This window comes from Chenopodium album, chromosome 4, assembly GCF_948465745.1.
Source record: "Chenopodium album chromosome 4, dcCheAlbu1.1, whole genome shotgun sequence".
Lineage (NCBI taxonomy): Eukaryota > Viridiplantae > Streptophyta > Magnoliopsida > Caryophyllales > Amaranthaceae > Chenopodium > Chenopodium album.
Genome location: NC_137837.1, coordinates 60796116 through 60810249, shown reverse-complemented (window position 1 = coordinate 60810249; position 14134 = coordinate 60796116). Strand labels below are relative to the sequence as shown.

The window sequence follows — 14134 nt, the reverse complement described above, 5'->3', positions numbered from 1 at the left end:
TGATTGCATGTTAGTCAGAAAGCGCACATTAATATATACAATCAGAATAAAGTAGAGGTCTATTATTAGGGCAGGTTCAATCTCTTTTAGGTTGAATTTGTACCTTCATCCCCGAACTTCCAGTCATGGTTCCAGACCTATTGGAGTTGACGATCTCCTGGATCGTTAAGGGGTGTAACCTTCACCCTGTGAACGGTTTACAAGTTCCTAAAACTTGTTGGCGACTCTTTTGTTCTATTATCTTTCCCTTTGGACGCCACCGTACTTTAGTGTATGATCACATTGGAGTTCAAGATAGGGATAATGCTTGAAATATTCTCTACAATAACATAAAATTTTAAGTTTTTAACCAACTAAACTTATTTATTAGTATTTATGAGAGACCATTTAATTAGTTGAGGTGTTTCTCGCTTGCATTTGGGATGCTAATTTTTTTTTTTTTTTTTTACCAGAATACCCTTTTTGATCTATTTTGGTGTATTCTTCTTTTCTCTCCTTAATTCTAGATTTAAAATATTGCTTTAATTTAGTGTTAGTGCTCCTGATTATTTTTAAGATGTTCTGTTTTCCGATTGTACTGTTTTTGGGTTTGTTTTGTGGATAAATGTTTATCATTCATTTTTTTGACACACTACACGAAAAATATTGTGTTGCTTAATGCATTATATCATTAATTGTCCATTGGATGATATTAGTTATAATACAAAAATAATTGTCTTACCTGAGTGACGTCATTAAGTATCTAAGTTGAATGATTTGATTATTAGTCTGGATGATATCATTAAGTGTCAAGACTAGATGATATAATTTAGTTGCCTAGATGATATGGTTAATTGTCTAGATGATATGATTAAGGGTATGTTTACATTTACTTAATTTCAGTTCAGCTCCAATCAGTTCAGCTCCAATCATTTCAGTTCAGTTCAGCTCCTAATTTTCCTCTCTAATAAAATATTCATTTCAGCTTAGTTCAGTTCAGTTCATTTTAGCTCCAATCATTTCAGTAAATGTGAACAGACTCTAACTGATTTGATGATATCTGTAAGTGTCAAACCTAGATGATATGTTTAGTTGGCCGGATGACATGGTTAATTGTGTGAATGATATGAAAAATTAGATTCATATATTGTATTTTTTGTGAATTTTTGAGCTTAACATTTTAGACTTTTAGTTAATTTTTTTGGCGTATTTCATTTATGTTCTTCTATATATATTTATGAACGCAAAATTTTCATATTAAATATGGGATAATCTAATTTCATATAATTTATATAAATTTTCATATTTAGTTTTACATTGTCTAGAATTAGGTCCATCATGTCCAAATTCGTACAGAACCGAACCGGATGGTTTTGGTTTGGTCTCCGTTTGCAGAAATAGGTGAATTTAATTCCGATCCCGTCCAATTTTGGACTAGCTTATAGCCTTATTCCAGCAGAAGGCCAAATGTAGGTGTCCACGCCATCATAAACTAGAGAGAAGCCCAATAGTAAGTGGATTAATATAAACCATCTGACTTTTTAAGATGAAAAAGTTGACCTACCGTTGTTGATCACTCCCTTTAGTTAAGCAGAATGATAGATTGATAGTGTCAAATGACTTTGAAATATAGATTAGGAAAAAAGAAACGAAAAAAAAAAAAAAAATTGTACTTTCTATTAGAGAAGGACCAATATTCGACGAAGGCCAAGCCCACGGAAATCCGAATTCTGAGAACAATGTTTAAATAAAGCATATATACTCATAACATGAAAAAACATGCAAGAAATTAAAGAAAAGGTGTTGTAAGTAATTGGTTACAATTTAAAACCAAGTTAAATTAGAACCAACCTTAAATTTATTTTCCCAACAATGTTGTTTATGCATGACTATGGTTTACAAGTAAAATTACACGGGTTTTATTTTGCCTATAATCGATTAAAGACAATAGGAGCGTCAAATTGTGGTCTAAGACCTCCTATGGTCGATGGAGCATGAACATAGGATGGTGAAAGCTCGAAAGAGAATCGTTGTAGAATCAAGGCTAATGTCATTTTGGCTTCGGTCATGGCGAAATTCGATCCAATGCATATTCTTGGGCCCCAACCAAATGAGAAAAATGACATATTCCCTTTTGTTGCCTTGGAGATTCCTTCACTAAACCTTAATGGGTTAAATTCTTTAGCATCATCACCCCATAGTTTCTCATCTTGTTGGATGAGGGCAATTGGAAGATTGACTAACACTCCCGCCGGTAAGAACACATCTCCTACTCTAATATCTTCTATAACTGTACGACTTATTTCTAAAACCGGGGGATATAATCGAAGAACCTCTTGGAGTATCATATTTACCTTAAAAGATAAGACAAGAAATAAGTCATAAGAACATGTTGATTTCAAAACTATGGTTTATAAAAAAAATGTCACCTTTATTTTTTCGAATTAATATATTTCGTATAACCTTAACACTTACAGTTTTTAGATGATTTAATCCTTGAAAATCCGGGATGCAATTCCCAAATGTGTTTAATATCTCTTCTCGTGCTCGAGCTTGCCATTCTTGATACTTTCCTAGCATAATAATTGTCCATACAAGTAGCGATGAAGTGGTACCTTGGCCAGCTAAGTAGAACAACTTACTTTCATTAATCACCTCTTCAATGCTCAACTCAATGTGTTTTTTGTTATTTAGTCCATTGTCTTTAAACTTTGATTCCAATAACAATCCCAACAAGTCATCCTTTGGTTTTTCTCCTCCTTTTATTGCTTTCTTTCTCTTATCAATAACACCTTTTAGTAGAGTGCGACATTCCTTGTCAATTTCCACAATTCTTCTATTTGCCTTGGTTGGGATAAACCTAAACCACAAAATTTAAAATTCCAATTAAATACTCTTCGTAGTATTGACAAGATCTTGGTTATAAAACATTAACTTATTATAGATTAATAAATTTCAACATAATTAAGCAAGTATCATAATTCATAAAAAATAAGAGCTTTACATAGATAAAATAAAGTTTCAAAAACATGATAAAAATAATCTCAACTTTCACGTATTTGCTTTAAATAATTTCAAGTTTAATTAGTTTATTCTAACAATACCCTCGCACACACACATTCAATAAAACATGCAAGTACGAAGTAGTAGTTTTGAATTACCTCCAACCGGGGATATAAACTGCATTAAAAACCGGAATTGCAATTTGTATTTGTTCGATTAATAGCTCGAATATTCGCTTCCCTTCTTCGTAACTACTTCCAAATGCAGCTCTAGAAATAAGATCTGCAGATAATTTACGAAAATATGTCCACACTTCTATTTCACATGAACCTGTCTTCGATGCCATTTCTTCCCACTCTTTAACCATAGCATTGGAGCTTTCCCATAATGCTGGAAGCATAAACTGCAAAACATACCAAAACAAAGAATAGTTTTTAGTATGTATATACAGTACAAAAGAATACATTTCTTGTGACAATATTTACTTAAGGTTTATTCACATTTAATGAATTGAACTGAATTGATTGGAACTATATTGAACTGAATATTTAATGAGGAAGGAAATTAAGAGCTGAAATGAACTAAACTGAACTGAACTAAAATTAAGCTAGAGTAAACAAGCTCTTAAGCATTGTTAAATTAATACTCTCTCCATCTCATAATACTTGACAAGTAGTTCAAAAAACTACAAGTGAATGGATTTAAAACATTTGTTTATTTTATAAAGAATTCTCTTTTGTATTTTTATTTTATAAGAAAACAAAATTAAAGTGGGGGAGTTGGCGGTAGTGAGGAGAGATAAAATGTAGGAGTTAATTGGGTTTTGGGGTTTGTGGTTCCAAAGAAAGTATAGGAAAATATTTTTTTTATTAGTGATCTTATTCCATACTCGTATTTAGTAATTAACATGTTAAGTGTTTTAGGACGGACGAAAATGGTAACTACGTAAAGTATTATAAAATGGAGCGAGAGAGTATGCAACAAGATAAAAAATGTACCATCAATAAAATAGAATAAATAAATTAATAATGAAATAAGAAACTATTGTGTTACATTTACTTATGTGTAAATGTGTAATCAATGCTTAAGCACCACATATTTGATATTTCTATGAGAAGTCAACAATTCTTTATAAATATTATGGATCACAAGCGATAGGTGCATACAGGTTTTTTTTTTTTTATTTTTTTTTTATTTTTAATTGACATCTTTTTATTACTCCCTCGGTTTCATAATGTTAGTCCCATATAGAATCAATCACATAAATAAGAAAACAAATATATTTGGAATCTAACATTAAAGTACAACATATATGTATAATTTATAATTGGTTTACCTTATTTAACTTTTTTGATTTTTTTATTAGGAAAGCACAAGTCATAATTGTATAATTTAAGGTAAAAATTTCCTTACTTAGAGTCATGTCATTAATCCACAATCAATTAATTCCAAAAACAATCTAGTTATAAATAAAATATATTCAATATGGGTACATCTTTTTGAAACGCCTAAAATGTATATGGGACTAACATTATGAAACGGAGGGAGTATTACGTTTGTCAACGTATGTTTTTAACGTTTAATAACTCTTACTATAAACATTGTAAAATTATAAAAAGTGGATATTAATAAATTATACATTGAGACAATTCAAATAAGACCGATTATATTTTATCGTATCTATAAATCACAAACGCGAGTTAATTATAATATGTGAATAATGTAAAAATTAAATGGTTTAACCTAATAAAAACAAAGGAAGTTTATATTATCATAACATATATTCGTAAAGGATGTGCTTTTTTCTTAAAGTGAACCTTATCCTACACTAGTCGAGAAAGCAAAGTGCCAACTTTGATTTAACGTCATATACGATGACAACAATAACCAGCCATAACCATAAAATTGGATTGATTCTATTAAATTCACTTCTATCTATTGATACATACCCCTTTAAACTCGTATTCTTAAATTATAACTTCCACAATTTTTAAATTTCTAAACCCCAATTACACTTTTCTTACTTACAAGGCCATATTCTAGATGGTATTCCACATGTTCAAAGTTGCCCAATTGATATTTAACCTATATGATAGATTGATAGTATATATTAAACTAATTATGGGTTAAAATCATAAATTTAAATTTTTAATTATCATTAAATATGAAATCAATACTAACATGACTCAAAGGTCAGTAGATCACGGGTTTATTAAATCTAAAAGTAAGAAAATACTTAAAAAATGACTGTGTTAGGAAGTATTGATTTTAAAAAATTATAGATCGAATATTAAGTAACAGTTGGTTTTATAAGAGTATAAAGAAGAAGTGAATAATGTAAGAAGTATGGAGTATAACCTTAAGCTTGTCCATGTGAAAAGCCGGAGTAAGAAGCTTCCTCCTTGTAGCCCAAAATCGGCCCTCTAACATAACTAAGCCAGAGGCAACCTTCTCTAAAAGAGGGTTAGTCCTTGGCTTTTGAAACTCGTGGAACTTCATGAACACTTCTCTTATCAACTCTGGTTCCGCAATCGTGACCAATGGCACTGGTCCATTCCATACAAAACATCTTTTACCTGTAAAATTTACATATGGAGTGATGTTTTATAAGATATAAATAACATTAAAAAAAAAGTACAATTGTTGTTTATTTGGTTTAATCAGTCACACAAATGAGCAAATTGGTTATGTTCTTATAACTAGACAAGTTAGATCATTGAGTACAACTCTACTAATTTTTATATGCAAAATGAACAATATTCATTTGCTCATTTGGTTTAAGCAAACATGATAAAATTATAAGAATTTAACAATTAATTAAATTGATACTAGTTTGAGAGCAAACATACCATATTTGTTCAGAGTTTGAAGGAAAAACGGGAGGACACGTGGAAGATAATCATTGGACGAATTAGGCAAAGGGGGGCATGCTCTGGCTTCCATAGTCATAGTAGCTCTATCCTTAGTGTCTCCATGCAATAGCCTATAAGAATTACCTTTAAACCCTTGATTTCTAAGGCATCTTTCTAATCTTTTTGGCCTAAACCATACCCAATTCAACACACACCATGACACACTCACTAATACAATACATGCCAAAGAAATTGCTATAGACATGCTTGTCACTTCCATATATGCTACACACTTTTCGCAAAGTATGGTCGAATTGAGTATTTAAATAAGACTGTCCTAACTTTTGTATATTTTTCTTATACCGAAAAAAAAAAATATTTTTGTTTCAACACAGGAGAAAAATGAAGGGATAAAAAGAGAGTATAAGATATGACAATAAAGATATAGTATGTGGAGTAGAATAATGAGTAATATTATTTATAACTTATAAGGTTTGCATATTCAAATGGAGCAGTCTTCAAAAAAAATAAAATCAAATGGATCATGCAACTTTAACTAGCTTAGGCTACAAGACAAATGCAACCGCCTATGATGTTTCCTACGTTACTTGTTACGGAGTATAATCCAACGGAGTATTTTAATGAAATATGATTTGTTAATTACTCCCTCCGTCCCCAATTGATAGTCACTTTTGTCATTTTTGATGACTCAAAATGTAAGTGATATTTGTTTTTTTTCAACTATCATTAATGTTATTTTTTTTACCAAAATTCTCTAACATTTACAAAAATATTTGTGTAAATTTAACTTTCCCATGTAAATTTAACTTTTTCATGTAGTTTAATTATTTTTTCTCTCTACTTTTTTGCATACCCAATGTATATTTACTTTTACAATATACTCTCTTTAATTCTCCTTAATTCCCGTAATTTTTCTTTAAAAGTGATTATCAATTAGGAACAGAGGGAGTAACTTATAATAGGCATTCTTGTAGTTGTCGGATTAATTACGTATTCATAGTAAGGAAAAGTCTTAAAGCAGAATATTAACAGTATTTTAGACCATGACTTATTGACTCCAAACATCGCAATTAAAGGCATCGGGATCTCCAATGGCAAATCTATTACGTCACTAGTGACGTTTGTGCTCTCCTCGACAACTCTAGTGTGTGAGAAATTCATTTAGAAGTAAATGACGGTGCAATAGATTAGATTATTAATGCCAGTCACCGGCATTTGTTGTTGCAAATCGTACATTTTTCATATGGTCTTTTAAATTATTGTGTTTTACGAAGTATAATTTCTTTTTGACGAGGGGACTATCAATCTGTATAGTTGTGGAAAAAAAATAATGATTTATGCATCTGATTATAATCGAAAGTTTCATCTTCTCAAATATCACAAAAATATTTAACCATAAAACAACTTTACAATAATATAACACAAAAAGACAAATTCTCCGATCCCTCCAAAAGTGATGAAAAATCCCGCATTTTTGTAGGAGAAAAATCTTTTTAAGAAGACTAAAAAAACTCTTTCTTTCAAGTGATGAGAAATGTTCCTCTAAGAATTATTATAAAACTAAAAATGAAGAAAAAAGACGTACAAGAAATAAAGATTTGACCCTTTCACTTATAAAAATGGATAAAATTTTCTAGGTTAAGGTTTTAGGGATAGGAGATATGAGAATTATTAGTAAAAATAAATCGGTTTAATTTTTTGTTGTTCCACCCGATTCACCCTTTGGCCTAATTGGATTAGGAGGTTAAGTTTCAATCCCCTCTCAATTGTTGTTGCGGGATATCGAACACAAGTCCTCCCAACTAAGTGCAATTCCAATCACCACTGCACCAACAACTAATTGGTAAAAAAATATAGGCCTTGTTTGGGAGAAAGCTGAAGCTGATTAAGTTAGCTGATTTTGACTAGCTGATTTTATTAACTGATTTGACTAACTTATTGTGTTAGCTGATTGTATAAAAGTGTTTGGTAAATAGCTGATTACTTAAAGCTGTTTGAGTTTGCAAAATGACCAATAAGGACATTAGCATATTTAACTTTGAAGAAGTAGTTATTTCATAAATGATATATGTATTTATTGTTAACAAATTTACATGGTAGATATAATTGGGCATATAATTTTATCAATGATATTATGAGATAATTTTTGTACATAATTCATTTTATGAAGTTGTGAGATCATTTTTTATATTTTTTATTTTTTTTTTGAAAGAAGATCATTTTTTATATGAACATTGCAAGAATAATTTTATATTAACAATAGTGAATGCACAACATCAATGAAATCGAAAAAAAATATTACAAGCTGAACTTTGTAATGTTACAATGCAAACAACCTTTTGATATTGGAAAATGAGAATGTCTATTAAATTAAAAAAAAAATCTATGGCTAAGAAATACGCCGTCGTCTTCTGGATTGCCTATTTGCCATCAAACTAGCAGTAATTTCATTTCGAATTTTTGTCATCTCGTTGGTACTCAAACGCCTAGCTTCTTGCATGGAATGACAATCACCATCCACTAAGCCTTCAGGAGGAATGAAGTTTGGATCTTTATCAATGATCACAAATGCTGGGTCAGGGATTTTGCTTAATCTAATGTAGTTATGCAAGGCACACGAAGCACAAATTATTTTGTTTTGATCTTGTGGTGTATATCTTGGCAATTTAGCTAATATTTTCCACCGAGCCTTTAAAATGCCAAATGCCCTTTCAATACAACTTCTCAAAGATGAATGAGCTTGATTAAATATTTCTCGAGCCCCTCTTGGATTTGAACCACGAAATTCAGATTGATGATACCTTGTCTTATGGTAAGGTGTCAAGTACCCTTCTCTTTCAGGATAGCCTTTGTCTGCCAAGTAATATTTACCTAAACAAAATGGTATGCAATGAGTATTATGCTAATAATTTCATGTTAGTAAACTAAACTAATATATATATATATATATATATATATATATATATATATATATATATATATATATATATATATATATATTCATTATTTTGTTAACATGAGATAATTTTTGGGGAGGAGATAAGGATTGCTAAAATTTGGATTAAAATAGATAATTTCTTTTAACAAAAAAAATGCATGACAAATATAATAAAATAAACTGAAAAACAATAATCAAAACAAAGAAATTAAGGAAGAAAAAATACAAGTTAAGGAAAAGAAATTGATAAAACTAACCTTGATAAGTTGAGAAGCAGATCTGCTATGGAGTGGTGGACGGCTCAGAGAAGAAGTGAGAATACTAATTTGGCTTTGCTTCATTGTATGTCATAGGGTTTACAAGAGGGTAAAATTGTAATTTAATTTCCCCAAAGCAAATCAGCTCTTTGAAAACGTTGGGTTACCCAACGTTTTGGAAAACAGCTTATTGAGGTAAATAAGCTTACTACCAAACACTTGTATTAACTTATTTGACTAGTCAATCAGCTAAAGTTGGTCAAATAAGCTAATATATCCCCAATAAGCTAACTACCAAACAAGGCCATAAGAAAAATCGACATAAATAATCTCACCTTTTAGTGGTATGCTCATATAGTCATGTTAGTCTCACCTTTAATTAAGGAAAAATTTGACATTTGCTACCAATGAAAGCACCTTGTGTCACATTTGTTACCCATTTAATTTTGTATTTTACTTACTACCAGCCAAATCCCCTAACTACATATTTCACTACTAGATAATGGTACACTTTCTGTCAATGTTGCCGTTAATTGAGGCCCAATTTATCCATCACCACACCAATTTATTAACCTACACCACACTAACCACTCACCAACACTCCCTTGCTTAGAACTCCTCATGCAAACACCTCACTAACCCTTGCCCAACCACGCCTTCAATATCAGCACCATTCACACCATCATTGACATCACATCGAACCGTCACAACTGCCACCAGCGCACCCACAGCACCGAACCCCCACAACTCCCTTGCTCTCTCCAACATCACCAAGTTTATCCTACACTTCAACCCCTACCGCAAAATTGCAACGAGCACCGCCTAAACCAACATTGTCGCCTGCCGCACCACCGCAGGAAGCGCGCTCCACGAGCAGCCCTGCACCACCATCAACAAAAGCCAACAGCCCAATAAAACAAATAGAAGCCCGCAAGAAGCTCTAATTCAGCACGCAATTTCAGCATTTGGAGCCCCACAATTGGCAATTTACGCCCCAATTAAACCAAAGAATCAGAGACTCTAGTGCAAAAATTAATGAAATTGGGCGGCTGAGATGCATTGAATCGAATCAATGGCTGCGATTTGATGATGATTGAAGGTGAAGTGTTTGAAGCCATTGATTTCAGTTGATGGTGGATGATGAAGAAGCGAATCAGAGCAGCCAAAGAAAACAAACAGGGGAGGGGGTTGATGATGTAGCGGTGGTAGTCGTCAACAGGGAGAGGCTTCGTGCCGGCGATGGGAAGGGGGTGGTCAGTCGCCGGTGAGGGGAGAGGTGGCAGTGAGGTTTCGGGGTAGAGTTGATTGGGAAAGCGAGGTTGGACGGTGGTAGTGAGGTGGCTTGGTTGGCAGTGAGGTGGTTGAACAGTGGTTAGGCCCCAGTAATGGAAACCGTAACATCATAAGGCAACTGGTATGATATCTATAATTTTGGGATTTGGGTGTTATTTAAGTAAAATAAAAAAATTAAACGGGTAGCAAATGTGACACATGATCCTTTCGTTGGTAGCATATATCAAATTTTCTTTTAATTAACTCATAATAATCACAACTTCAAGGCCTATCAGTTTTAATTAGACCCTCTTCACTTATGATTTGCTACACCCGGTTATTCAATACGAAAACCGATATATATATATATATATATATATATATATATATATATATATATATATATATATATATTGGCACCATTGATTGTCGCCATTACTGAATATTGGTACGGCTACGGGGCAGCGTCTAGACAGCTGGAGGTGGGTAGGGTTAAAGGTATGCTTTCTAAAACCTTAAATTTCATGGAATTTCATGTATAATTGGAATTACTTGGTCCTTTTAGAGAGATACTACAATTTACACTTTTGTACAAGGACATATTATAACTTCCAATCTTATTGGCTTGAAGGGAATCTTTTATTTGTGGGACCATAATATTTTCATTCAAATTTGAAATGAAAAATCTGAAATGTTTTGAATTTAATATAATATTTAAATTAAATCTAAATTTTCAACCACTTAATTAATTAGTGTACACTTTCCTAAAATAATTTTCACCAATATATTTTTGCCTTACTGTTTATTTTGTATACCTCCTTTCATCTTCTTCCCTTCAATTTCAGGTGGAGTCATGGTTTCTATTTATTTTTTCAAATTCTATTATCTTACTATTCTTATCATTTTCAAGTATATAACTTCAGTATGCTTGACTCTAAACTTTAAATTCATATATAGTCTATAATTGTAAAGGAAACAAAAAATTATCTGTTTGTCAAATACCCTTTGTCCGACGCTTTATTCAGGTAAAAGATAGTGAACATGTAAGTTCTTAAGAAGATTCAAATTTAAAACCAATATCTAGGAAAGATATCCTTTTTTCCAGGTAATTATGATTTATTGAAACTTTGATGAAGATAGTTAATATTAACATAGATGTACAGTACAATGACATTAGAGATTTAGAGGAAAGATAAGGATATTAGGCTTAGACTTAGACTTACACTTAGACGTATTTCGTATTTGTTGAACAAACCTTTAGATTCAATCCCCCCCTTACAAGGACATAGTAAAACCTTAGAGTGTTACACAATACTAGTAGCTTAAGAATAATTTTATTTTGAAGAAAGTGTAATGACTACTATGTTTTTTTTTTTTATTACTTATTATCTAATTCTATAATGTCTTTTGAGTTTGATTGGAACAGAAATGAACTCCTTTTTTTTTTATATGATTGAATCATAAAGATTGCTTACGTATTTGTATAATGAAGCAGGTCTTTGGGTAGTTATTTGCAAAAAGTTGTATATTTATTATTATTTTGTTTTTGTAATTTTTCTTTAATCCTATTTGTAGGAGTTAGATGAAAAAATAATTAAACTTTATTTAATAACTTAAATCATAGTTTAATATTATTGTTTTTCGAGTATACATATTGTTTGAAAAATGCCCTTATTTTATCGCTAGTAAAAATCGACGTTTTTTTCAAGCGTAAAATTCTTGGTTCATAGTTCCTCATCAAGTGGCGCACGCAACGTCAAAGGTAGCGTGTGCCTGTCTTGCGCAACTGATTTTGCTACGCGTGACATCCGCACGCAACTAATCAACTAATTTAGTTGCGTGCAATACCTGTGCTACGAGTGTTTTTTTAAAAAAAATTTAAATCATAATATTACCCCCCCCCCCCAAGTGTGAAGAGTTTTTCATAATGTTCGGAAAAATCTGAACACTTTGAACAGTAAAGCGCATAACACTTAAAATCTTTATTTGAATGCTAAGAGACATGATTATTAATGAATGAACAAGTTTATCCGGATTTTTCATATGTAATATTTTGTAAGTCGATCAATGTTTATTAATTGGTGGATTTCATCGCCACCAATATCCATTAATCTAACAACTCCTCCTGATATAATTTCAATTATGCGGTATGGTCCTATCCAACTAGGTTTGAATTTACCTCTTGGATCAGTTGGTGGACCCCTAACCTCTTTTAATATAAAATCACCTTTTTTAATATTTCGGGGTCGTACCCTTTTGTTAAAGTGTCGCGCAATGTGTCATTTGTAGACTTATACATTATGCAAAGCTTTTAATCGTTGTTCGTCGAGAAATAAAAGCTCTTCATACCTCGCTCTTACCCATTTAGCTTCCGGTAGCTTACTTTTGAGTACGATTCGTAGGGATGGTATTTCTAGTTCAACATGTTGAACTACATCCATTCCAAAAACTAAGGAGTATGGAGTTACTCCTATTGATGTTTGTATGGATGTTCTATAACCCTATAGGGCGATGTGTTAATTATTCGGCCAGTCCTTATGGATGTTCTATAACCCCATAAGGCAAAGTGTAAATTATTTGGCCAATCCGTACAATTTTCTGCCATTTTCTTAATGATGATTGTTATGTTTTTTATTCATTAATTCTACAGCTTCGTTCATTTGAGGTGTATATGGAGATGAGTGATGATGTTTTACTTTATAACGAGCTAAGAGGGTCTCTACTTCCGCTTTGAATTAAGATCTCTGGTCACTAATTAGTTCGTGTGTAACTCCATATCTACAAAATATGTTTCGTTCGAGAAACTTTGCGACATGTTTAGAAGTGATGTTATCGTAAGAAGCAGCCTCAATCCAATTAATAAAGTAATCGATGGCTACTAGTACGTACTCGTGTCCTTCGTCCTGCTCCTGTTAGAGAAACTTTACCAATTATGTCAGTTTCCCAAGTCGAGAAAGGCCAAGGGGAAGTGAGGTTATATAGTTTCAATGGTGGAAGGTGTTGTTGATTAGTGAACATTTGGCACTCTGGACATTTCTTGACATATTGAATGCAATCATGTTCCGTAGTGGACCAAAAGTATCCTTGTCGTGAGATTATTTTAACAAGTATTTTTCCATTCATGTGAGGTCCACAAACACGTTTGTGAGTATTCTCCATACGGCGTGTGGATTCGGGTTGGTCTATACACAATAGGCTTTGACCATTAGGTCCCTTTTTGCATAATTGACCATTTAATAAACCATATTGGGATGCAAGTGTTCTCAAAGCTCGCTGGTCTTTCGATGAAGTATTTTCAGGATATGTGCCATGAGTAATGTATTGGAGGATATGATCAGACCAAGGATTGTCTCCCTCGATGTCATTTATTTCCTCTATTGCGTTGCAATAAGCTGGTTCTTCTCTTCTATCAACGCATAACGACATCATATTTAAGTGATCTGAAAATTGATTCTCATCCCTTGGGAGATATTTGAAGTCAATATAATCAAAATGCTCGATGAGTTGCTCTAGGTGTGCTTGGTATAATATCACTGTGGAGTTCTTTATTTTCCATTTTTTAAGTATATGATTTATTATCAAACTAAAATCTCCATATACCTCTAGTTTTTCCACACCTATGCTAGCTGCTGCTTCTAGTCTAATAATGCACACTTCACATTCTGCGGCATTATTACTAACCTTTAAGTCTAGTTTGACAGAGATTGGAGTATGTCCTCGCTTTGTACTTATGAGTAACACTCCTACACCACATCCTTTTTGTTTGGATGCACCATCAAAGTACATTACCCACTTGTCATCTTGTGTCATGA

General features: G+C 32.3%; 1 protein-coding gene across 1 annotated transcript; it reads right to left on the bottom strand.

Annotated features, from left to right (window-relative positions):
• Positions 1-1749: 1749 nt before the first annotated feature.
• Positions 1750-6284, bottom strand: LOC145629164 (cytochrome P450 CYP72A219-like). The gene is made up of 5 exons (XM_081681702.1): positions 5832-6284; positions 5341-5558; positions 3141-3385; positions 2455-2839; positions 1750-2333 (listed from the first exon to the last, which is right to left on the bottom strand). Exons 1-5 carry the CDS (start codon positions 6112-6114, stop codon positions 1908-1910), a joined length of 1557 nt encoding a protein of 518 aa, XP_081537828.1. The 5' UTR covers positions 6115-6284; the 3' UTR covers positions 1750-1907.
• Between the last annotated feature and the right edge of the window lie 7850 nt (positions 6285-14134).

What these genes read in the sequence shown, in the direction of transcription:
- LOC145629164 (XM_081681702.1), bottom strand. Translation starts at nt 6,114, where the DNA reads ATGGAAGTGACAAGCATGTCTATAGCAATTTCTTTGGCATGTATTGTA. An exon ending in TTCACATGGACAAGCTTAAG is followed by an intron (nt 3,386 to 5,340) that starts GTTATACTCCAT and finishes TATGTTTTGCAG; the next exon opens with TTTATGCTTCCAGCATTATG. An exon ending in GATTAAATCATCTAAAAACT is followed by an intron (nt 2,334 to 2,454) that starts GTAAGTGTTAAG and finishes TTATCTTTTAAG; the next exon opens with GTAAATATGATACTCCAAGA.